General features: G+C 41.0%; 1 protein-coding gene across 1 annotated transcript in view; it reads right to left on the bottom strand.

Annotated features, from left to right (window-relative positions):
• Positions 1 to 25,164, bottom strand: part of CHD1L (chromodomain helicase DNA binding protein 1 like) — a 71,426-nt gene that overhangs the window by 6,864 nt on the left and 39,398 nt on the right. Inside the window, 13 exon segments of the mRNA XM_035727131.1 lie at positions 9,655 to 9,753; positions 10,895 to 11,100; positions 11,646 to 11,809; positions 13,074 to 13,222; positions 17,707 to 17,820; positions 17,823 to 17,871; positions 20,756 to 20,792; positions 20,794 to 20,911; positions 21,376 to 21,432; positions 21,435 to 21,479; positions 21,979 to 21,985; positions 24,377 to 24,435; positions 24,438 to 24,470. Coding sequence (XP_035583024.1) covers positions 9,655 to 9,753; positions 10,895 to 11,100; positions 11,646 to 11,809; positions 13,074 to 13,222; positions 17,707 to 17,820; positions 17,823 to 17,871; positions 20,756 to 20,792; positions 20,794 to 20,911; positions 21,376 to 21,432; positions 21,435 to 21,479; positions 21,979 to 21,985; positions 24,377 to 24,435; positions 24,438 to 24,470 — 1,137 coding nt within the window.

Raw genomic sequence — 25,164 nt, 5'->3', positions numbered from 1 at the left:
CATTTTTTTTCACTTAGCTTCAGTCACTGCCTTTGCCAGGCACTCACATGATCCACTCCTGAGGGGGTGATTTTGGCTCAAAAACTTTCATTTTTTTAATGTTTTATTGTGGTAAAATATACCTAACATAAAATTTACCATTGTAACCATTTTTAAGCTCACAGCTCAGTAGCATCAAGTACCATCACACTGCTATGCAATCAATCTCCACAACTCTCTTCACCTTGCAAAACTGACACTCCATACTCATTAAACATCTTCTCCCCATCTCCCTACAACCACCACTCTTACTTTCTACCTCTGTGAATCTACTGGAGTTACTTCGTCTAAGTGGGTTCACACAATACTTGTTTTTTTTTTTTTTTTGGTGACTGGCTTATTTTACTTGGCATAATGTCCCCAGGATTCATCCATGTTGTAGCATGTGTCAGAATTTCCTGGTTTCCAAAGCTGAATAATAGCTCACTGTGTACCGCACTGCTTATCTATCCATCCATCAGACACTGGGGTAGCTCCCACCTTTAGGCCATTGTGAATAATGCAGGATGGGTATACAAATATCTGTTTGAGTCCCTGCCTACAGTTCTTACAAGAGGGATTGATGGATTATGGTAACTTTTTCTTAATTTTTTCAGGAAACACCATACTGTTTTCCATAGCAGCTCCATCATTTTACATTCACACCATCATCACAAGTGTTCTAATTTCTCCACATCCTCACAAACATTTGTTATTGTCTATTTTTTTATTGAGGTTAACTGACATAACACTGTGTAAGTTTAAGGTGTACAGCACATTGATTTTCACATTTATACTGCAACACAGTCAACTCTGTAGCATGAGCTAACATCGCAATCACATCCCATAACTGTCACTCCTTCTAGTGCTGGGAACAATTAACGACCTAGTCTCTTAGCAATTTTAAGGTTTACAATAAAGTTCTGTTGTCTGTAGTCCCTGCACTGTGTACAGACCTCTAGGACTTATTTATCTCCTAAGTGCAATTATGTACCCTTAAACATTATCTCTACCATTTCTGCCACCCCAGCCCCTGGTAACCACCATTTCATTCTCGTTTTTTTTTTTTTTTTTTTTTTTAGTTTCAGATTCCACATTAAGGGACGTGTGTGTGTGTGTGTGTACACATCTTCTTCATCCATTCATTTGTTGACAGACACTTGTTTCTATATCTTGGCTCTTGTGAATAATGCAGAAATCAACAAGGGAGTGCAGATATCTCTTTGATAACCTGTTTTCATTTCCTTTGAATATATACCAAAAATGGGATTACTGGATCATATGATAGCTCTAATTGTAATTTTTTGAGGACCTCTATACTGTTTTCCATAGTGACTGCACTAGTTTGCATTCCCACCAACTGTGTATCACAGTTCTTCTCTCTACATCCTCATCAATACTTATTATCTCTTTTCTTCTTGATGATAATAACCATCCTGACAGGTGTGAGGTCATATTTCATTGTAGTTTTGATTGGCATTTCCTGATGATTACTGATGTTGAGCATCTTTTCATGTCCCAGTTGGCCATCTGTACATCTTCTTTGGAAGAATTAATCGGACTTTTTTTTCTGTTGAGTTGTCCAAGTTCTTTATAAATGTTGAACAGTAACCTCTTATCCAATATATGGTTTTCAAATATTCTCTTCCTTTCTGTAGGTTGCCTTTCCATTTTGTTTTTTCTTTTGAAGTGCAGAAGCTTTTAAGTTTGATGCTGTCCCACTTACTGATTTTTGTCCTTTACTTTTTTTTGGGGGGGGGGCTTCAGATTTATTTATTTTTATTATGCTATGTTAATCACCATACATTACATCATTAGTTTTTGATGTAGTGTTCCATGATTCACTGTTTGCGTATAACACCCAATGCTTCATTCAGTATGTGCCCTCTTTAATACCCATCACCAGGCTAACCCATCTCTCCACACTTCTCCTCTAGAACCCTCAGTTTGTTTCTCAGAGTCCATAGTCTCTCATGGTTCGTCTCCTCCTCCGATTTCCCCCCTTCATTTTTCCCTTCCTCCTATCTTCTTCTTTTTTTAACATATAATGTATTGTTTCAGGGGTACAGGTCTGTGACTCATCAGTCTTACACAATTCACAGTGCTCAGCATAGCACATACCCTACCCAATGTCTATCACCCAGCCACCCATCCCTCCCACCCCCCACCACTCCAGCAACCCTCAGTTTGTTTCCTGAGATTAAGAATTCTCATATCAGTGAGGTCATAGGATACATGTCTTTCTTGGTTTCTCTTCAGATCGCATAAATCTTTCACTTTTTTTCCTTTACTTTTGTTCTTTTGGTGTCCTCCCCAAAAAATTACCCCCAAAGCCAATCTCAAGGAATTTCTTCCCTCGTTTTCTTCTAGGAGTTTTATGGCATCAGGTCTTATGTTTAAGTCTTTGATCCACTTTGAGGTAATTTTTGTGAGTGGAGTAAGGTAGGGGTCCCAATTTCATTTTCCTGCATGTGGCTATCCAGTTTTCCCAACATCATTTGCCGAAAAGACTACATTTTCCCTATTGGGTGTTCCTGGCTCCTTTATCAAATATCAGTTGGCAATGTATGTAGAGGTTTAATTCTGGGGTCTTGTATTCTGTTCCACTGATCTACATGTTTTTTTTATGCTGGTACCATACAGTTTTAATTATTATCACTTTGTAGGATAGTTTGAAATCAGGAAGTGTGATGCCTCCTGCTTTGTTCTTCTTTCTAATGATTGCTTTGGCTATTCAAGGTCTTTTTTGGTTTCATTCAAATTTTAGGATTTATTCTATTGCTGTAGAAAATGCTACTGGACTTTTGATAGGGATTGCATTAAATCCAGAGATGGCTTTGTGGAGCATGACCATTTTAATGATATTTCACAATCACTGATCAGAAAAGTTAATATCTTTTCAATTGTTTATGTCTTCCTCAATTTCTTTAAACAAAGTCTTGTAATTTTGATTGTCTAAATCTTTTACTTCCTTGGTTAAACTAATTCTTAGATATTTTATTTGTGTTTGATGTTACAGTGAATGGATAGTTTTCTTCATTTCTTTTTCAGATGTTTCACTGCTAGTGCATAGAGAAGGAGGAACTGATTTCTGTATGTTGGTTTTAGATCCTGCAACTTTACTGAATTCATTGATTACATCCAATAGTTCTTTTTCCAATTGATTAAATCTGATATATTGAGAATTTGGGATTTTCAATATACAAGATCACATCATCTGCAAATAATGACAATTTTACTTTTTCCTCTCTGATTTGGATACCTTTTAATTTGTCTTGCCTGACTGCTCTAGCTAGGACTGCCGGTATTATGTTAAATAAGAAGGAGGAGAATAGGCAGGCACCCCTGTCTTGTTCCTGATTTTAGAGGAAAAGCTTTGATTTTTCTCTGTTGAATACAGTATTAACCATGGGTAACATATATGGCTTTTATTATGTTGATGTTATGTCCCTCCTACACTTATTCTATTGAGGGTTTTTATCATGAAAGGATGTTGTATTTTGTCAATGCTTTTACTTCATCTGTTGAGAAGTTTAATGATTTTTGTCTTTCATTCTATCACATTTGATTTGCAATGATGAACTATCCCTGCACCCCAGGGAGAAATCCCACTTGGTCATGGTGTGTAATCTTTTAATGAGTTCTTAGGTTTGGTTTGCTAATATTTTTTTGAGAATTTTTGCTTCTATATTCATCAGGATACTGGTCTACAGTTTTCTTTTAATATCCTTACCTGGCTTTGGTATCAGGGTAATACTGGCCTCACAGAATGAGTTTGAAAGTGTTCCCTCCCTTCAATTTTTCTGGAGGAGTTTGAGAAGGGTTGGCATTAATTCTTCTTAAAATGTTTGGTAAAACTCGTCCATGAAGCGATCTGGTCCTGGAAGGTTTTTAAAACTGAGTCAATCTCCTAACTCATAATCAGTCTGTTCAAACTTTTATATCTTCCTGGTTCAGTCTTTAGTAGGTTGTAGGACTATGAAATTTATCCATTTTTTTCCAGATTATCTAATTGTTGGTGTAAAATTGTTCATAGTGACTTATGATCTTAATGTTTTTCTGCAGTGACAGCTGTAATTTCTCCTCTTTCATTTCTAACTTTGAGTCTTTTTTTTCTTAGTCTTGTGAAAGGTTTGTCAATTTTATCTTTTCAAAAAACCAGTTTGTAAGAGTCACTGATCTCTATTGATTTATTTATTTCAGATCTCTTATTTATTTTAGATCTCATCTTTATTTCCTTCCTTCTGCTAACTTTGGGCTTACTTTGCTCTTCTTTTTTTAGTTTCTGTGGTATAAAGTTAGGCTGTTTATTTGAAATATCCTTTCTTAACATAAGCATTTATTGCTATCAACTTCCCTGTTGGAAATGCTTTTGCAGCATCCATCAGTGTTTTGGTATGTTGTGTTCCCATGTGTTTTGAGATATTCTTTGGTCTGCCTTTTGACTTCTTGACTCACTGGTTGTTCAGGAGTGTGCTGTTTAGTTTCCACATATTTGGAGATTTTCTAACTTTCCTCATTAAAAATTTCTACTTTCATACCACTGTGGTTGGAAAGGATACTTGGTATTATTTCAGTCTTATTTTGCTATGACCTGTTTTGTGTTTTATTCTTGAAAACGTTCGTGTACTTGAGAAAAATGTGTATTCTTCTGCTGTTGGATGAAATTTTCTATAGACGTCTATTAGGTCAATTTGATGTACTATTTGGTCCAAGTCTATCTCCTTGTTGCTTCTCTCTCTGCATGATCTGTGCATTGCTGAAAGTGATATATCAAAGTCCCTTACTATTATTGCATTGTTGTCTATTTCTCCCTTCATATCTATTTGTTTTAATATATTTAGGTGCTCTGATGTTGGGTGAATATATACTGTTGTTATACCTTCTTGATGCATTGATCCCTTTATCATTATATAATGACTTTGTCTCTTGCTACCGTTTAGGTTTAAAGTCTACTTTGTCTGATGCAAGGACAGCCACCCCCTCCCTTTCTTTAGTTCCCACCTGCATAGATTATCTTTCTTCATCCCTTCACTTTGAATCTATATGTGTTTTTAAGGCTCAAGTTGGTCTCTCAGAGGCAGCAAATAGCTGTGTCCTTTTTGTTTTTTCCATCAGCCACTGTGCTTTTTGCTTGGTGAATTCAGGCAAATTCCAATGTATTTCCATTGTTTCTTTTTCCCTCTGTTTCTGTCTACCTTCATAAACTGGTTATTTTCTGTGGTGGTATGCTCCATTTCCTCTGTCTCTTGTGGATCCACTCTAGGTTTTTGTTATGTTGTTACCATAAAACACCTTACAGATAAAACAGTCCATCTTAAGCTGACAGCAACTTGTGTTCAATCACCTATTAAGAGGCTCTCCCTTTTATTCCTTTTTACCTCTTTTTATGTTGTGTATTCATTAATGGTTCTTTTTACTGTTCTTTTCCTTTAACCGTCATACTGGAGTTGAGTGGTTAATGCACCATCCTAATATAGACTAGTTACCTAACTCTATCTTTCACCTTTACTAGTGTGTTGTGTACTTCCATGTTTTCATGATACCGATCAGTACCTTTTCATTTCGGCTTGAAGAACTCCTTTCAGCGTCTTGCAAGGCAGGTCTAGTGGTAGTGAAGTCCCTCAGCTTTTGTCTGGGGTATCTTATCTGCAAGATAACTTGGCCAGATACAGTATCCTCAGTTGGCAGTCCTTATCTTTCCCGACACCGAATACGTCGTTCCACTCTCTCCTGGCCTGTAGTTTCTGCTGAGAAGTCTGCTGTCAGCCTAATGAGGGTCCTTTCCAGGTTATGTTCTTTTCCTCCCTGGCTTCTTTTTCACTGATTTTTCAGTTTTATTATCATGTGCCTTGGGAAGGCCTTTCTCCATTGAGATAATGGGGTGATCTATTAGCTTTGTGGACTTACGTGTTCCAGTCTTTCCCCAGGTTTCGGCCATTCTCAGCTATCATTTCTTTAAATGAACTCTGCCCTCTTCTCCCTCTCTTTCTTTTCTAGAAGCCTACTTATTCTGATATTTGTCTTACTCTGATAGTTGTCTTTCTGATCCAATCCCACAGCTCTTCCTTAATCTCTATTCTTTCATCTCTTCTGTGTTATTTCAAAACTCTCATCCTCCAAGTCATTTATTCTTTCTTCCATATGGTCTGCCCTGCTACAGCTGCTCTCTATTGTAGTCTCCACCTCATTCATCAAATTCTTCAGCTCCAGAATTTGTTTGGTTCTCTTCTACAGAACAGAACTCATTCTGTTCATGTTTTACTCCTGATTTCAATGAAATTGCCTTTTAATAAAAGTTTTCCTGCAACTCATTGGGTTTATTCATAACTGCTATTCTGAATTCTTTATCAGATTGCAATATTCTGTGCCTCTGAGCTCGGTTGCTGGAGAACTGTCATTTTCTTTCTGTGATGCCATATGTCCTTGATTATTCACATTCCTCATAGTCATGCCCTGATGCTTTTGCATTTGAAGTAGGAGATACCTCCTTAGCTCTGTGCTCACTGCTTTCAGCAGACGGTTTTATGTTCTGTGGTACTGTCACTGAGTTATTCCTTGTGTTTTTGAGGTATACCTGCTCCACGCTTCTTGCTCTCTTGGGGCCAAATTTTTAAGCCTTTGTGTCATCTCTGGATGTTATAATTCACCAGGCTGCCTCTTGGAAACAGCATTCTAGAAGAGCTATATATAGCTCAGGTTTGTGGTTTTTTCCTTGACCGATGACCAAGGCCTGTTCTGAGTGTGCTCCCTGTCTACCAGAGCTCGCTCTCACACACACATTTGGGAGCCTGCACAAACAGGTGGCAGCAGAATCAGAGGATGTGGGGGTTTAGCACCAAGGGTTTTGTGGGAGCCTGTGGACCCAGTAGGGAGATCCTGGGTGTGGTACTCCCAGAGACTGTGGCTGAGCTTCCTGTTGAGCACAAACCCTCTGACACCATATGAAATTCGGATCTACCTCCTCCCAGTCACAGAACTCCCACCTTAGTACTGTGGGTGCTGGCAGAGGAAAATGGGTTTCTCCAGCTGTGTTCCATCTGCCTGGGACAGCCAGGAGTTTACTCACCACTTTCCTTTCCCCCCACAGGAGAGATCACCTCCACCAACTACATCAGTCCATTCAGTGTTTCCCTGGGGGAGAGGCAGCAGCAGGAGAGTTTCTCTTACCACCTCCACTGCGACCAACTCCTATTTTTGTTTTTCTCATCTTTCTTCTCCAGTGGTATCCTGAAGTCTTCCCGCAGGAAGGCTGGATTTCTGAGTTCTGTCTCATGCATGAGTACCTGCCTGGTGAGCACTCATCCGATTTTTCCCTGACAGTGGCAAGAGGGGGTCTAGGCAGTTGTGCTGGCTCCGTAGCCTGCATGGAGGTCTGTCTGTCTCTTATGGGTGGCAGTGGTGGGCAAGCCTCCTCTCAGGTCCTTTGGAGTAGGTGCTAGGTCCCAAAAGACCCACCAACATGCCTTTGTTTGTGTATGGATGTCTAATTCGATCAAAAGGGGGGGATAAAAAGGCAGAATGTCTTATACCACCAATGTTGCTGATGTCATCCTCTTCACTTCTGAAGTTTTATGATCTCCCAGTTCAATGTCCCTTACATATTACCTACAAAGTACTCCTGCAGGTACTAGAGAGTGAATGCAAACCCAGATCATCTGGGGATGGGAAGGGGAGGGCATTATGAACTTAAAATTCCTTCAGAAGTCTTAAGTTTGTTTTAAACCATTCAAACACTGCACTCTATCTGCATCTATTCGTACATTTTTCTAACTCATCCAAGTCAAACCAAACTAATGCTCTAGAAAAATGTGCTAAAATAATTATATGGCTTTACACACTTCAGTTTGAACCTTTTATTCCTCAGTCCATCCTACACACACCAATCTTTTAAGTCATTCTAAAATACTGGCTCTGTTAGGCCATTCTTCTATTCAAACTCCCAAATGACTAGCCATTACCCACTGGATAAGGTCCTGCTTAGAATGGCATCTCCCTGGACAAGCCACGTACAGTCTTCTATACCGTGGTCCATATCCCTCTCTTTAAAATCAAACTTTCCTCTATTCCTCAGCCTCAACCCTGTACTCTGGCCTGCCTGGCCTACACATCATTCCCTAAATACATTCCCTGTATGACTGCCTAGGTCATTCAACACCCTGTACTGGGAATGACAGAAGTTGAGGGAATACCAAAAAGCACGAGAGACAGTCATGGATCGTCTTCCATTTCTCACCACTCACTTAAATTCAACCCATCTTTCCAGGCCCAAGAGTACTTTCCCCGCCTCCATGAAGCCCTCCCTGGTAATTTCTAGCCCACACTTTCATCTATCCAGCTCTACCCTATTTCAGTTCTTCTTCAGAAGACTGCACACTCTCAGCCCTGTTTCCTTACTGACTACTCATAAGCCTTAACTAAGGTTTAGTCTTCACACTCTCCTCAAAGTACTCTAAAGTCATGCAAATCCAATGACCTTTTCCCAGTTCTCATCCTCACTTTGGTGCCTGACAATGCAGACCACTTCTTGACACCTTTTCCTCCTTTATACTTCAAAATATTATATTCTCAAGGTCCTCTTAGCTGACAATTCCTTGTCTACCCTTCTTGCTGCTGTTCCTAAGTGGAGGTGTTTTCCATGTTCTGTTTTCTGCCCTCTCATTTCCCCATCCTGCCTCCCTCACATTTTCAAACAAGGATCCAAACAGGCATTCCTCGGTCTTCATTTCTAGTTCTGACCTCTCCTGAATTCTCTGCTTTTCCAACCGCCCAATCAATAGCTAGATCTCAGTTATTTTAACCTGTTAAACCTTTCTGTCATTGATCTATCTTAGTAGAAAGAGTATTCCTTCTAAGTCCTTATATCCCTTTCCACCCTAGAGAACTAGGCAGAAGAGTTAGGGAAAAACCAATCTCTGAGGAATCTGAAGGGCCCTTCTCTATTGAACAAGGTCCCTTGGCCTCTCAAGTCCCCAGAAAATAATGACAATAATAATTTTACTCCTCTTGTTACTTTGTGATTTCTGCACGTAAAAGAAGGTGCCCTTTCTCCTTCTCCATGCCAAGGGAGGATACTTTCAGACTTCCAAGCTCCTTTGGCCCCAAGCACCTTTACTTCTGCCTCCAGGGAGTGCTGTATCTCAGCCTATGCTAACCTCATAAAAACAATCTCTTCCTCTTCAACACCCAACCTCAGCTCTTGTTAGCACTTTAATGGCAGGTCTGATTTCTCTCCCACAGGTCTCTGACATTTTCGAGAAATATTCCCTCATGAAGATGGGGTGAGTTGGTCGCGGTGGAGGTAAACAATGAAACGCTCTTCATGCCAATACTTAAACATGCACAGAGGGATTGACATTTATCAGAATACTTGCATTTCCACTATCCTCATTAGAGTCCCATGAGGTAGGTGGAATAAGTATTATTCACAAATTACAGATGAGAAAATAGGCACTGGGAGGGTAAGGGACTGCCTCAAAGTCACGTAACTAATTAAATGATGACAAAACTAGCTAATGAGACCCCCAACTAGCTCTAACTCCTTAATTAGTGCTTCATAACCCACGTGATACCTGTCCTAAGTGTCCTCTCCTCTTGTACTCCATCCTCACCCTTTTTCTCTGCTTTGCTTCTTACCTTTCATTTTCCCAGCCAGCTCATATATTTTTCTTGGCTCAGCAGATCGTGTTTCCAAAGCTGTGAATAAACCACCTCTGCCCCAGCGACCAGAGTCATCTGAGAGAAGAAAAAATTTTCATTTATAGGAGGCAAAGTCCAGCCCACAATTCGAAAACACAAAGGTATGCCAACTAGATTTGTAGAGGATGAATTTTCAAAGGGAAGAAACACCTATGTAGCCTCCCAGGAATATCATAGGTTGGACTTCTCAAAAATGTTTATGTTTTATGGAATATACATCGCTAACCTAATAGGAAAGGTGGAGAGTAGACATAACGTAACAAATAGCTCAAGCATATTAAAGAGGGCACATTCTGCATGGAGCACTGGGTGTTATACGCAAACAATGAATCATGGAACACTACATCAAAACTAATGATGTAATGTCTGGTGACTAATGTAACAATAAAAAAACAAAAAAACAAACAGCTCAAGCACTGGTAATACAACAGCATACAACTCCCATTTTACAGGTAAGGAAGAAAAAGGTTAAATGACTTATTTGAGCTGCTACTAACACGGCTGGTTAGTACCTTCTATTGACAGTCATGCACTCATTCTACAAATATTTGTTAGATGTATTACACGTCAGACACTGCTCTAGGCACCAGAGTCATAGCAGTGGACAACAACAAGAAATGGCTCCCATGAAGTTTATGAGACAATCACATAAACAAATACATACATAATACGTCAGGGTGGTGATACATGTAATAAAGTAAACTCAGGTAGGAAAAGGAGGAGAGAATAATAGAGGCATGGGGGTGGGGTCTGTTTTACATGAGGCACTCAGGGGAGACCTCTCTGAGATGCAGACACCTGAACAATGCTTAATGTGGCCATCTGTGGAAAGAGGGTTCCAGGCAGAGGAAGTAAAAAGTACGAAGATCGTGGAAGCAGGAGAGAACATGCTGGCAGTTTTGCTTTTTCTAAAAGCTTTGTCTTATATATGTTGCCTCCTTTCACCCTCTTAAAAAAACTTGTGCAGAGAATAGGGAATTACCCAATTATACACAAGCAGGTAAATGAGAGCACCAAGAGTCAAATCTGTATCTCTGGATTCTCAAATTTGCCTTTTTTTGACCACAGGACCGCGCTGGCTCATCAGTCATCCCTGGGTCAGACTTCTGCCTCCTCCCTAGTTCTTGGCATCATAAAGGACAAGGCACCCACCCTGGGCCAGTACCACTCCTCCTACCTACGCAGTGCACGATGACAGCATCCTCTGCCCCAGCCTGTGGGTGGGTGACATCACCGCTAACATACTTGATGGCACTTGAATCTGAATCTTCATAATCCAGCTGGGCAGAGCTCTCCTCTTCCCTGTCCTCTAGGTCCTCCGGTTCGCTCTCCTCAGAAGGCAGGCAGAAGGACTGGTAATTGTTGGACTCCCACCAGGCCATCCTTCAACAGGCCAGAGAGAACAGGAAATTAACCTGGCCTATCACAATTTCTCTTGGCGCGCACTTCATCCTGCTATTCACAAATAGCAAGTGCCCAGTGGAAGTGCAATTAGACACTCACCCTGATTGCAGTTTTCTGCCTATTTGTAAATCAACAAGAAGTCTTACTGATGAGTCTAGCTGCCTCCTGACTCTACTTTAATAATGAGCAGCCATCGGATGTCCCTGTTTTTAAGAACAAGATTAAGGTACTGTTCAAGTGAACTAACTCTGTCAGGCAGCGACAATAAAACCTTAACATTTTCCTGCTTCAGCTGAATGAGTCTCTCTACCTTAGGCATTCAGGACTTTTTACAAAAGTACGCTGTTAGGGTTAAAGCTCAATCTTTAAAAAAAAACATTCTCTTACCAGAAGGAGCTACCAGTTTTATAGAAGTTTTCTGCAATTTTAAAGCGTTCAACTGTGGACGCAGTATACAATAGTGATTCCTTTAAACGTGACCCTCATCAGCTTTATAATAATACAATCAACTAAGACACACATACTTTTTCTCGTGTTCTGCTTCTTCGTTTTTCCTCTTCTTCTCCTCCATTAGTCTCTTTCTCTTGGCTGCTGCTTCTTGTCTCTTCTTCCTTCTGTCCTCCAGTTCCTCTGGGCTCAGAATCCACTTCCTCTTGGTAGACCCTTCCGCAAGGCCTGGGAGGAGAACCTTTAGGAAGAACAAGATCTATAACCACGAAGGTTGGGGGCTGCCTGTCCCTTCATGAGTTTCATTCATCCTTAAAACACATTCTGTGTGGGGCACCTGGGTGGCTCAGTCGTTAAGCGTCTGCCTTCGGCTCAGGTCATGGTCTCAGGGTCCTGGGATGGAGGCCTGCATCGGGCTCCCTGCTCGGCGGGAAGCCTGCTTCTCCCTCTCCCACTCCCCCTGCTGGTGTTCCCTCTCTCGCTGTGTCTGTCAAATAAGTCAATAAAATCTTTAAAAACAAAACAAAACAAAACACATTCTGTGTGAAAGCAACACACTTAATATTTCACAAAACTGCATCTCCCTGCCCCCTTGTGTGGTGGGAAGTGGTGGCAAGACACTTCAATTTACTGTTCACATTACACATCGTCACTGGCCTGGTGATCAGGATATTGTGTGTGCTCTAAGCTCAACCAAACTCAACTCATGGCTGGTAGAGCAGTACATCATCTGATTAATTTCAATAGGATCAGATACTTCAGAAAAGTAATTTTTTTTAAGAGAAAGCATACCCTCCAAGAGCCCATTTTAGGTTTAACCATTTTTATTTTTTATTTTTTTAAAAGATTTTATTTATTTATTTGTCAGAGTGAGAGAGAGAGAGAGAGCACAAGCAGGGGGAGAGGCAGAGGCAGAGAGAGAAGCAGACTCCCCGCTGAGCAGGCAGCCCGATGCAGGACTCGATCCCAAGACCCTGGGATCATGATGTGAGCCAAAGGCAGATGCTTACCTGACTGAGCCACGCAGGGGCCCCAGTTTAACCATTTTTAAAGCAAATCCTCCTACAATGTATTATATAATTCCTTCTCAAACAGAGTATTTCACCATCATGATTATCTTAACAATAGCTAGCATTTAACGAGCACATACTAAGTGCCAAATACCAAGAACATTATATACATCGTTCATGACTGCCACCCTCTGTTAGTGACACAGGGTCAAATTACCAGGAGCAGGGTGTGGTATTTTGGTGATCCCTTCTGGGATGGCTAAGATGGACAGGGCTGCTTTCACCTGCATTTAGTGGTAAAATACACTCTTCCTGTTAATGTTATTTATGCCAACTTTTACACAGATTTCATACTAGAGTACAGTTAATTTACTTATATTTCAACAAATGTCTACATACTTATTTCTCAATAAATCACTCCCAGCATCATTTTTTGTTCTCTTAGGATGCAAATTTGGGAGAATTTATTCTCTTACACAAATTAATAGTCCTTACACTGCTTTTATTTCGGAGTAACCGGCCCTCTTGCGTAGTTTTCTCCAAAAGGGTTTTCTGAAGGTTCACCAGTTGCTCAAAGGATTTTCTATCTTCTTTACTAGGCTCCTTGGAATAATCTTTACCCTCAAATAAGTACATATGGTTTTCTAAAAACATAAAACACAAAAGAGAAATGTCAGATACTAGAGAAAAATGGATTAATTCTATTCAAAGCGATAAGGGCAAAGAGAACAGTTTATATTCCAAATGGGCTAAGGCTAGCTTGTGATGAAGGTACTGATTCTGGATTCCACGAACACTGATAGGTGGGAATCTCACACATTTACTGTTTAAAGGAGAGGGCGTGGCTAATGCCCTCTGGTCCACCTCTAGCTGGTCTGCAAGTCTCGGCTGGATACCTCCACCCTGTTGAATCTTGGGATCACTCATCACCGATTCCACACTACTAGTCTCACTGATATTAAGATCACTTAATAAAAGATACCTGAGAACATAATTTTTTTATTCTGCACATACTTAATACTCAACTCTCACCCCCCTTTTCTGTAATATATATTAAAGGAACAAGGGGCGCCTGGGTGGCTCAGATGGTTGGGCGTCTGCCTTCGGCTCAGGTCATGATCCCGGGGTCCTGGGATCGAGTCCCGCATCGGGCTCCCTGCTCCTTGGGAGCCTGCTTCTCCCTCTGCTTCTCTCTCTCCCTCTCTTTCTCTCCTCCTCTGTCTCTCATGAATGGATGAATAAAATCTTTAAAAAAAAAAAAAAAAAGGAACAAGTGGCAAATCTATGAGAAAATGGAGAATCACAAAAATAATTCCTGTGATTTATAATATTCTTTTCAGATCTCATGAAGTATCTTTATGAGCCTCCCCACAATCCTGGTATAACTAACCCCACTGAAGAAAGGGAGAAATGAGGCTCAGACAGGGGATTAAGGGACTCCCCAGTTCTCACTGCTAATAAATGAAGGCAGGATTTTGACTCAAAAGCCTGCATGCTCTTTTCAGAGCATTCCTGTGTCTGTAGAAGGATGGAGAGTGAACAGACCAGCACATACTAATTATGGTAATAATAATAATGATAATAATGTAATCTTGATAGTATTTTATGCTATCGGAACACTTTCACATCTATTATCACATTTAATTTTTCAACTATTTAAAAGAGTAAAGCAGACATTAACAGCACGATTTTATAGATGAGGACACAAAGGCTGAAAGGTTGGGTGATGTGCCAAGATCATGAATCAGTGGTAAAGAGAAGTCATGACAAGCCAAGATCAACAACCACAGAGAGGTGACATAATGATTCTAAAGTGAAGCGTATTTAATAGCACACACTACCAAAGAATGTATTTTCACAGCATTATGAAATCAGCTTTAAGTATGTTTTCTCTAGAGAGTATGAAAGCAAAACATTTTCATTCTCAAGAGATCAATTGCTTCACACTTGTACCCAAATCCAGCCAGCTGTAATTCTAATTGGCATTTGCTAATTAAATCAGCAGGGGCTTTCAATGAGGTGCTCTATCAACAAGTGGAAAAAAAAATAAAGAGCTGAGAAGTGTCAAATATGATCAACATATGTAGCTTCATATTGCATGCAATTCTCAACTTACAAACACGCTTTTTAAAAAAACCCTGACGTTCCAGATAAAGCAACCCTGTTTTTTATTTGTTTTGATCAAAATTGCTTTAACTACTGGTCTTTCATATTCATTTATATTACTTTTAATCATGCTCCCTGTCCTCACTCTGCAGCCAAGAGGAGGCTGGAGACCACAGGCCTAGACCCTCATCTATGTCCTGCTAGTAGAACCATCTACCACAGAGTGAACATGTACTCATTGATCCAAGACAAGATTCCAAATTTTTTTTTAAAGATTTTAAAGTTTATTTATTTGAGAGAGAGAGATGAGAGAGAGAGTACATGAGAGGGGGGAGGGTCAGAGGGAGAAGCAGACTCCCTGCTGAGGAGGTAGCCCGATGCGGGACTCGATCCTAGGACTCTAGGATCATGACCTGAGCCGAAGGCAGTTGCTTAACCAACTGAGCCACCCAGGCACCCAAGATTCCAAATTTTAATACAAGTAGGAAATCTTTTCTGGCAGCACTGACTGAGGAATATAATTATCTTTCTAGAAAACAGCAAAATCTTATTTTGTTCTAATAACATTAGGAAAATAAGCTGAAATTAATCTAGATGAGTGCAGAAATGGGTGCAAGCTTTAGTATTTCATATCCAAGTATAACTTCAAAATAGGGTCACATGCATCCATTTCTTCTCCCACCTAAAACCACTAAATGGCAGTAAAGGGATTTTGAAAAGATATGAGACAATAGTGGATGGAAAGTTTAATAACTCTTGGAAAACATAAAGTGGCTGAAACAATGAGAACAGATTAAGAAAAACCAAAGAGGCCAAACACAGGAGCCTAGTCAAGGGGTGATTTTGAGAATAGAGACCCTTTCAATCCTTCAAAGGATGGACAAGGACAAGGTGCTGGAGAGTGGGGGATCTGTGAGAAATTGTGTACACCCAATAACAGGAGCACCATGAATCCTTGTCATCCACTGTCTCTTCAATTTGAGCAAACAGGTTTATTCAAACCCAAGAAAGATACTAAAGGATTCATCTCTGGAGAAACTAAGTTGCCCAAAGAAAAGACTTCAAATATAGACATCTGGGAAAGCCTCCTCAATGCAGAAGCCGGCTCCCCAACCAGTAATGCTGGAATAAAGACTAAAGACTAAGACTCCACATACCTGCTCGGCTTTGGGCTGCCTATCAGCTTGGGCACTTCACTGGTACATTTCAGTGAACACTGTTTTCAGACAGCCAGAGAAGACCAGTTATTTCAAGAAAACTCAAGACAAAAACAAGAGGTTCTAAAGCAAATTTTGAAAAAGCAGCAAAAGCAGCAATCGGAGGAAAGACAAAAAATGCAGGGGGCCAAAGAATACTTTTTAAAAAGCTATATAATAGGGGCACCTGGGTGGCTCAGTTGGCTAAGCATCTGCCTTTGGCTCAGGTCATGATCCTGGGGTCCTGGGATCGAGTCCCACATTGGGCTCCCTGCTCAGCGGGGAGCCTGCTTCTCCTTCTCCCTCTGCCTCTCCCCCTGCTCGTGCTTTCTCTGTCTCTCTAATAAATAAAATCTAAAAAAATAAAATAAAATAAAAGCTATAATAAATGTCTCAAGGGAGGACATTATTATCTGTAAAACGAAAACAGGATGAGATTAAAACCGAGAACAAGAATACTTGAGGAATAAAGATGGGATACTAATATTAATAAACTTAAAAGATAAAAACATGAGAAAAGTCAAAGAGCTGTGTCCTATAGAACAATACTAGCTGCCTAAATTCCAATCTCTCCATATACCCTATAAAACCACCCCTAATCCATGTGTACTATAAAACGAGGAGTCAGAGAACATTACAAACTTCCATTTGCAGGTAAGTAGAGAAATAAACATCCAAACGCCAACAGAGCCCACTCCCAAGTCCACACTAGAGAGTGAGGCAGAGAATGGCAGTGTTGGACACAGCCCCTCAAAGAGTGCCACACCCTACATGTGAAAATAATAAGGACAAGTCTCTGACTCGGTAGATCAGAGCACGGGCTACTAAGGAATTTAAAGGACGGGACCAGAAAGTGCATGCAGCCAGGAGTTTGGGAAGGCACTGCTTCTGGAGAAAGAGACATCCTTTGGCAGTTTTGTGGCAAAAAAAGGAAGCAAGTGATGGAAATTGGGAATCCTACAGAAACAAAGAAAATCACAAAACCAGAAGTCATGCCAACCCCACTCCCCACCAAAAAAGAAGGCATCATCTAGTAAAAAAGCTACATGTCTGCATATCTGTGGAATAAGGTACTCTTGAATTAAGAAGTCTAGAGTAAGACCCTCAAACCTCACCCCATATCCACACTGAATCCCTGCTGCCACTGATGCATGACAAAAATAAGTATAAGACAGCAGGGAAAATCCTTACAAAGCTCTATGTAAAAAACACTTCAAGTCAGAAATTCAAATACTCAGAACTGAAAAAAAAAGACAAATGCTGACCAAATTCAGAAAAGACAAAATCCTCTCATAATTTACATGTATTGTTTCACTAAAAAATTAGCAGTACCTACACCTTTATGGAGCACGTGAAGATTAAATGAAAAAACGGGTATAAAGTACATGATGCAGTACACACTTTTGTTCAAGCACAAAGTAAACGTTCAACCAATGTAAAAAAACAAATCATTCTACTATTCAGAAAAGGAAAATGTGGAGGGTGCCATACTAAGGACAGTGGGCTTCACTAACAAAGGAGAAGATGCTTGCAATCAAGGCAGAAATGGTACAAATTAAAATCTTTAAGATATACTACAAGCATTGATATCATTGAGTGGGTTCAAAGTTCAGCTACAAAGGAATAGTCAGACAATTTCCAGTCAGTCTAGGAAGAGTTCTTGGAGCAAAGAAGTCTTAAACAGTGTGCCCAAGATAAGAATAGGGCTGGGTAGGAAAAGATGCCCCAGGGAGCACTCACTATCCAGGACTTTCTATGAGGACCAATCTCACTCATGTCTAACTTGGGCGGCTGTGCCATTTGCTCTACTCTCAACCCCAACTTACTGCCTTCCTCCTGCTCGCTGACTCCTCCTTCTGTTTTAGGCAAGGCATCAGAGATCCACTGGCCCTCTTCTGTTTCTCCCAGGATCGTCTCCAGCTCTATTTCATCCACGGTGCTCCCTCAGATGAAAGCAATTTATCCAAACCGAATTTGAGTATCTCACTCAACTTGGAGAAAATGAAAAAGTCCAGTTAGTTCTCATGAAAATAAGCATTGGGATGTCAGTGATGTGCTACATGGCTTAATGACACAAGGTGAATCCCTTCCCTGTTGGTCAGCCATTCTTCTCTCCCCATGAGGATGACACCAACAGGGCCATTTAATAGGTGGATGGACGACAGCCAAGCAGAGAGGCAATGAATACTGATCAGTGATGTTGACTTTGACAATTCTCCACCACCACAAGAAAAATTAGCCAATATTTTCCTAAAGAACAGTAATATCCTGCATTATCTATAGCACTTCTCAGAGTCCTTCTCACGGGCACTTCCAGCAGCCACATGAGAAATCAGAGACCCAGTCAGTCTCTCTCCCACTGACAAATTTCAAAGAAGGCTACACTGGGTACTTTCCCTCTACCATTAACTAACTGACTTCTTTCCTTCGGCAATCTGGTTTCCTACCACAGCGCCCTATGGAAACATCTTCGCAAAGACCAGTAATAACTGATAGCCAGACCTGAAGGCCATTTCTCAATTCTAATCTTCCTGGATATTTCTCTGGCACTGCACTATCCTGCCTCTCTTCCCTTATCTTAAAGGGCACCCTTAGCCTATTCCGTAGGGATACAGGAACCACCCAAACAGTTCAAATAATTTCCCTGGCTTTAGCTTCCTACTTCCACTTTGCAACTCCTTAAGCATTAACTCTCTGAGGTTCCAAATCAAGGCAGACTCACATCGTGGCTTCTAGTTCATATCTTACCCTTTTAGACTGGGTCAGTTATCTCTAGATGGTCTAGTATTTGTAAGCCAAATACTGATGGGAACGTAAACTGTTCCCAACACCAGCTGTTTGAGAGGGCTCCGTCGGACTTCTTGCCCAGCTCAAGGACACCAGAAGGTTACGTTCCGGCTCTGAAGTCTGCTTTTGGGGCGCCTGGGTGGCTCAGTCATTAAGTGTCTGCCTTCGGCTCAGGTCATGATCCCAGGGTCCTGGGATCAAGCCCCGCATCGGGCTCCCTGCTCAGCGGGAGGCCTGCTTCTCCCTCTCCCACTCCCCTGCTTGTGTTCCCTCTCTTGCTGTCTATCAAACAAATAAATAAATCTTTAAAAAAAAAAAGTCTGCTTTCTCCCTCCCCTCCAGACTACACTAGTTATCTCTTTGGTTGCCAAAAAAAGGTGACAACCCAATGACCTTGTCTCAGATGAAAGCAGTTTGTTCATTGTTTTAAAATAATCCAGTAATAAAACATGGGGTTGTGGTTTATTAAATCTAAGAGATACAGCATTCTCAAGTCCTGGGAGGGAAGCAGGTCATTACCCTACAAAGAGGCAGATGTAGTGAACATTTATTGAATGCTTACTGTGGGCTAAGTATCATCTGAAGTGCTTCTGTTTCAGTGAACATGATCCTGGGCCAAAATGGAAGAACCTACGATATATTATAATATGGGTTCTAATTTTAACCCAGGGGCTACTACAGAATAACTCAAAGCCCTCTTCCAGAAGAGAAAATCTTCAAGTCAGCATTTGTTTCCTATCCAATATTCCCATCTTCAAGCAATTTATTCTTTCATCCATTTCTCCGGAAGTCTAATTTTGAATTCCTGATCTCATCTACCCTCCTCTGACTATGAAGGTCACTCACTGATCAAAGGGTCTGGGGTGAAGATGAGGTATGGGATTAATTATCATTTATTAAGCGGAGTTCTTTATCTAATTTTTTTAACAGTCCTCGGAGGTAACTTGCAGTATTCTCATTTTCTGAAATGCAAACAGAGCACATCTGAGAGGTGAAGATACCTGCTCAAAGCTACATAAGCCATAAGGGACAAGGCTTAGATCTGAATCCAAGTGAGGGGGGTCTAAAGCCCATTCCTGTTATTCCATATTCCACTACATTTATATATCATTTTCATTTCTAGTCCTTGCTTGCATGCAGGAGATACCATGGCAGGTATGTCTGGCCAGGGAACAAATGGGTAGTTGGGGAGAGTGAGTATTAATACCAGTTCTTTGTGTTAACTTTCTCACCCACAAGAAAGTACTGACAGGGGCGCCTGGGTGGCTCAGTCATTAAGCGTCTGCCTTCGGCTCGGGTCATGGTCCCAGGGTCCTGGGATCGAGCCCCGCATCGAGCTCCTGCTCAGAGGGGAGCCTGCTTCTCCCTCTCCCACTCCCCTGCTTGTGTTCCCTCTCTCGCTGTGTCTCTCTCTGTCAAATAAATAAATAAAAATCTAAACAAAAAAGTACTGACAATATGACACTTTTTTTTTTTGGTTTTTAGTTTTATTTACAAAAATTCAGCTAAGTAAAGGCACAGTAAGTGTGGTCAACTAATTACTAGCAGTTCGTAGAAAATTCAGTGTTTCTTTTGATTCAAATATTTGGAAAGCTTTAACAGATGTAAATTATTTTTGTTTTATATAGTCAATGTTAATTAAGCATGCTAATATCTTTTCTTCTTAATCATTTTGGAATATATAATTGGCTAATTATTTTTATTAAAGAGATAGCTTTATAATATTTGCTATGATAAAGCCATCATTAAGTAGACACCACCATCTTTCCTTTGCAGATGGCCTTAGTTTTACAATCTCCTCAAATAGCGTCACCTCACTAATTTTGATGCCAGCCTGGCCAGTATGAAGCCATTCAGGATTTTTTTTTTTAATTATATTTTATCATGTTATGTTAATCACCATACAGTACATTAGTTTTTGATGTAGTTCGTGATTCACTGTTCGCGTATAACACCCAGTGCTCCGTTCAGTACGTGCCCTCTTTAATACACATCACCAGGCTAACCCCACCCACACCCTCTCCCTCTAGAACCTATGGACTCTGAGAAATATGACACATTCTTAAGGGAAGAACAAACATATGATACCTGGAGGTCAGCATCCGCTGCAGGTTTCTGGGCCCCAGAGTAAATGGCCCCCCTCTATGATAGTGTTGGTAAGCTGCAGTTTGGAGGCTGCTTTCCTACAGACTATTTCCTCCACAGTGTCTCGGCCAATCAGCCGAATAACTTTAACAGACCTGTACAGAGTCAAAGGAGAGGGTGTGCTGCAGAGATGAACACAGGCATACAAGGTTGATATACCTAAAGGAAACAAACCCAAAATGCTACGTTCAGGGTACAACTAAAGGGAGACTGGACTATGCGGATCTGAGCAATTGTTAGAGAGATCTGGCCCACAGAAGCTTTCCAAGAGAGTCAAGGAAGGGATAAGAGAGGGTCATAAATTAGGGTTTCTGATGGGAACAGGAGGAAAACCTCTGGTAGATCTCAATTATCCTCTGGTCAAAGGGTAAGGCCCATCTCCTTAGCTTTTTAATAACACAAGTCTGGAATGAGAATGAGTGCTGGCCAGCAGCAAGCTGGGCTAAAACCAGAGCTCTCTGGCCTCCAGTTGGGACGCCACAGGACCAGTTTTCCTTCCTTCCCCACGCAACTGCTGAGGAGCCCCAGATGTGGAAGAACGTGGTGCTGAACTCTCTCACTTGTTCTGGCCAAGCGATGAGCCCTGGCAGCTGCCTGCAAGTCATTCTGCGGATTGAATCACTGTCGACAAAAATAACGGTATCTGCAGCCGTTAAGTTCATGCCAACTCTCCTGAAAACAATGCAAAAGGAACGTGATCAGCAGCACTCGGTAGGGCTAGACGAGAAAGACACAAGGCTACAGCAGTGTGACTGGTAAATTGATCAGTCAAAACAGTTGGCCTCACCCTTCAAACTGACACTCCATCCCAACCCCAGGACTTGGAGTGGTTACAGTGTACCTGGGCTCATATTGCCTGACTTGGGAAAATTTAACGACCAAAAGTAACAGAATGAGAGAAGCAAGGGCAAGGAGCAAAGTGCAAGCTGAAGTTAGTGCAGGAAGCATTTTAAATGGTTTTGATTGGTTTGTTTAGAATGCTCTAAGAGCATGCATGCTCTTTCAAAAGAAAACAGTCTTAAATATGCAAGAGGCCTTCTGCTGTGGGCGCTGTTAAGAGAGGAGTTAACATCCACTGCAGGTTACAACTAAGGCAAGGTCCCTGATAGAGGCTAATGTGAACAGAGGATGACATTTATTTATTACACTCTAGCAGAGCAGGAAACTACCTCCCTCTGACAGGAGAAAACTTAGAAAGCCTTTTCTGTATTTGTTTCCACATGAATCAAGAGAAGCTAACGAAACCAACCATAGGACAAGAACACTCCATGGGACAACTTTCTGATCTTCTTCAGTGTAGCAGAAGGGCTGAGGAGGCTCTTTGGATGATGAGAATTAATTAAGAGAACCATGAAAGCAAATTACAGCCTTGTCTTTGATTAATGTGGAAACAAGTACAAAAGGGACTTCCTCTTGCCAGGGTCGTTACAGCTCATTGCTGAGACAAGCGAGCTTGAAAGGGCTTGTTTCAAGAGCCTGAATTAAGGACTAACTTTTGAGATGGGCTACTGACTCTAAGCTGGCTCTCAAGAAAAGTCAGGCAGGAATATTCTAATTAAAGACTTCATATAAAATTAAAGTTGGAATAAAGAGACAATAAAGACTGATCACTGAGAGGTGCTAAATTATACCTGACAATAATGCTGTGCTGTGTTACTCCGTGCAGGCACTGTTCTACACATTTCACATATATCGACCCTTGAATCTACAACAACCGTTATGAGTAGTTTGTTATTATTATTTGCATTTTATAGATAGAAGAACAGAGAAGCCAAAGGATTATTAGAGATCACACAGCTAGAAAGTGAAAGAGCAGGAGTCAGTCCCACATTGTCTGGCTCAGAGACTCTGCTTTTACCCACTACGCCATAATTACTCCAGGTATTATTTCATTAAAGTGTGCTCCATAAAAATTATCATCTTCTTCTTGGGTTAATGTCTCAGTTCAGCTCTTCTTCATTAAGGGGTGATGTTTACAAATAAGCTATTCTCCTGTCTTGTTTGGGAAATATCGTGAGCTATCACTGCCACCTGGTGGCAATATGCTTCAATCACAGAAATACTTGAAAGTTGGAGGGAAACCTGTTAAATGAAATGATAGTACTACTAATTTACAGCTAAAAAGTAAGGCAAACATGACATTAGTGTTTGGAAAAGGCTCATGTCCAGGACTGCTTCAGTTCTCAAAAGATTACCCTGTGCTGATTCTGCTTCTGAGTACTCCAAGGGGCTAACTCTTTCTTCTGATTTTAGACCTTTCAAAATCACGCTACTCTTGAAGATGATGAAATCAGTAACGCATAAATAGAGCTGTTTTCCAACACCGAAGATGCATTTGCCTGATCCTTCCAGTGTCTCCTAAAACCATCGAGACAAGAAAGAACGTGAATAAATGGCTGATTCAGGGTTGCAGTCTATGATAATGGAAGCAAGTGAAGCCAAATCAATTGGATTATACCTTTGTAATATGGAGATGAGACATAACAGGTGAAACAATTCCCTATGGTCAAGGATTCTACCTACACATCTTTTATGTACCCTTACAGTATGGGACACTTAATAAATGCTTTCTAAGATGGAACTTTCTCTTTATACAAATATTGATCTCTCCAATAGAGGATACAAATTTAGTGTTTGCTCTATTGCATCAAAATTAGGTCTACAGGGCACCTGGGTGGCTCAATCAGTTAAGTGTCTGCCTTGGCTCAAGTCATGATCTCAGGGTCTGGGATGGAGCCGTATCGGGCTCCCTGTCAGCAGGGAGTCTGCTTCTCCTTCTCCTCTGCCTCCCCCTGTTTGTGCTCTCTCTTGCTCACACTCTGTCTCAAATAAATAAAAATCTTAAAAAAAAAAAAAAGATTAGGTCTACAAAAAGTAAGATAATGAAACTAAGATTCTAGAAGTCCAAAACTAATTTAAGGTCAGCTTGCTCCATGATAAGAATAATTTCATCTCTGAGAACTGATTTCAAATGACTAAAGCGTCTATAAAAGCAGTCTTTGGTAAAGCATTATAAATATCACAGAAATATTTAGGACTTAACTCATCAAGATAATGTTAAAAATAATTCTAAAGAGCTGGCAATTTCATTATAATCGCAACTTTTTAAAAAGAGATTTTTATTAAGCATTTACAGCACTATTCCAGAGCTACTTGTGGAGGAGAGCTAAGTAGCAGACAGGTTGTTATCTTACTTCCCAAATTCACGGCTGGGAAGGAGAGTGTTCTCTACTGAATGTGAGTAAAACTTTCCATGAGATTACAAACATCTTCCGGGACAAGCCCAGGTCAGTGGTCAAAGCAGAATCAAATTCCCTTCCCACAGCCCTGCTTTCAGCCTTCCTTCTCTGAGCTGGCAGCTTAGATAACGTGGGTGGGGAACAACCCCATGCTAGGAGTCCAATACTTCGATTAACTTACGGCAACTTCTCAATTGCCCTTTTTTAATGTTCCTTGGTAATGACCTCACCTTTCAGAGAATTAGGGGAAAGCATACTAGTGGGGGATGTAAAAGTACTGTATCCCCCTTATTTGTCTGCTTTGGCCAATGCCTATGTGGCCTACCTGCCTGGTACTCAGGAGAAAAATAAAAACGGGCTGCTGTCCGAAGTTCTTAATGGCAGGTGTCTCTCCTCTCCTCTCACAGACCCATCACACGCTCGTAGCTGTACCTTCACACGGACAAAGAAAACACAGAGAAACGTTTTCACATACGCTTCGGGGGAATAAAACTCTGTCGGCTCAAAACCAAATGTTAATTTTGTCCCTTTTTGTACACAGGTATGCCTCTACTTGAAGCAAATCCCGTGGGAAAAATCTAAATTTAGGTGACATTTCATTGTTACACAAGCACTCAACGTAATATACCTCTCTGGGATTTTTAAATATGTGCAGTTGACGTATTTGGCGTTTGAGGAGTTAACAGTCAATTCTGACTATTCCAGAAAGCACACTGTGAACACACTGTGTGGTAGTTTCCAATTCTGCCACGACAGAATTCTTACTAATGCAAGCAATAAGACAAGCACCGAGGAGCTGGTGAGTGAGCCTGCCCAATGGCCCAGCAGCTGCCTTTCAATGAAGCTTCAGGTTCACCCATCACCTCAGACCCTGCTGGGAAAGGGAATTATATGCTCAAGGCCTGTTTGTGAATCTGGGGATCCCCCAACATGCCAATGGCATTTCCTACGAGTGTCCAATGGACCAGGTACTGTACTGTAGTACTTAGGGGCCATCAAGTGGCTCTGAGAGACCTACTCTGAATTCATATTTTAAGGTCTGAAGCTGATGCTCCTCACCACTGATTTCAAGATCAGTCAGTGTTACAGCCTTTTCCCATCATCCCACATACA

This window comes from Zalophus californianus, chromosome 4 (assembly GCF_009762305.2).
Source record: "Zalophus californianus isolate mZalCal1 chromosome 4, mZalCal1.pri.v2, whole genome shotgun sequence".
NCBI lineage: Eukaryota > Metazoa > Chordata > Mammalia > Carnivora > Otariidae > Zalophus > Zalophus californianus.
This window is presented reverse-complemented; position numbering and strand designations above follow the sequence as displayed.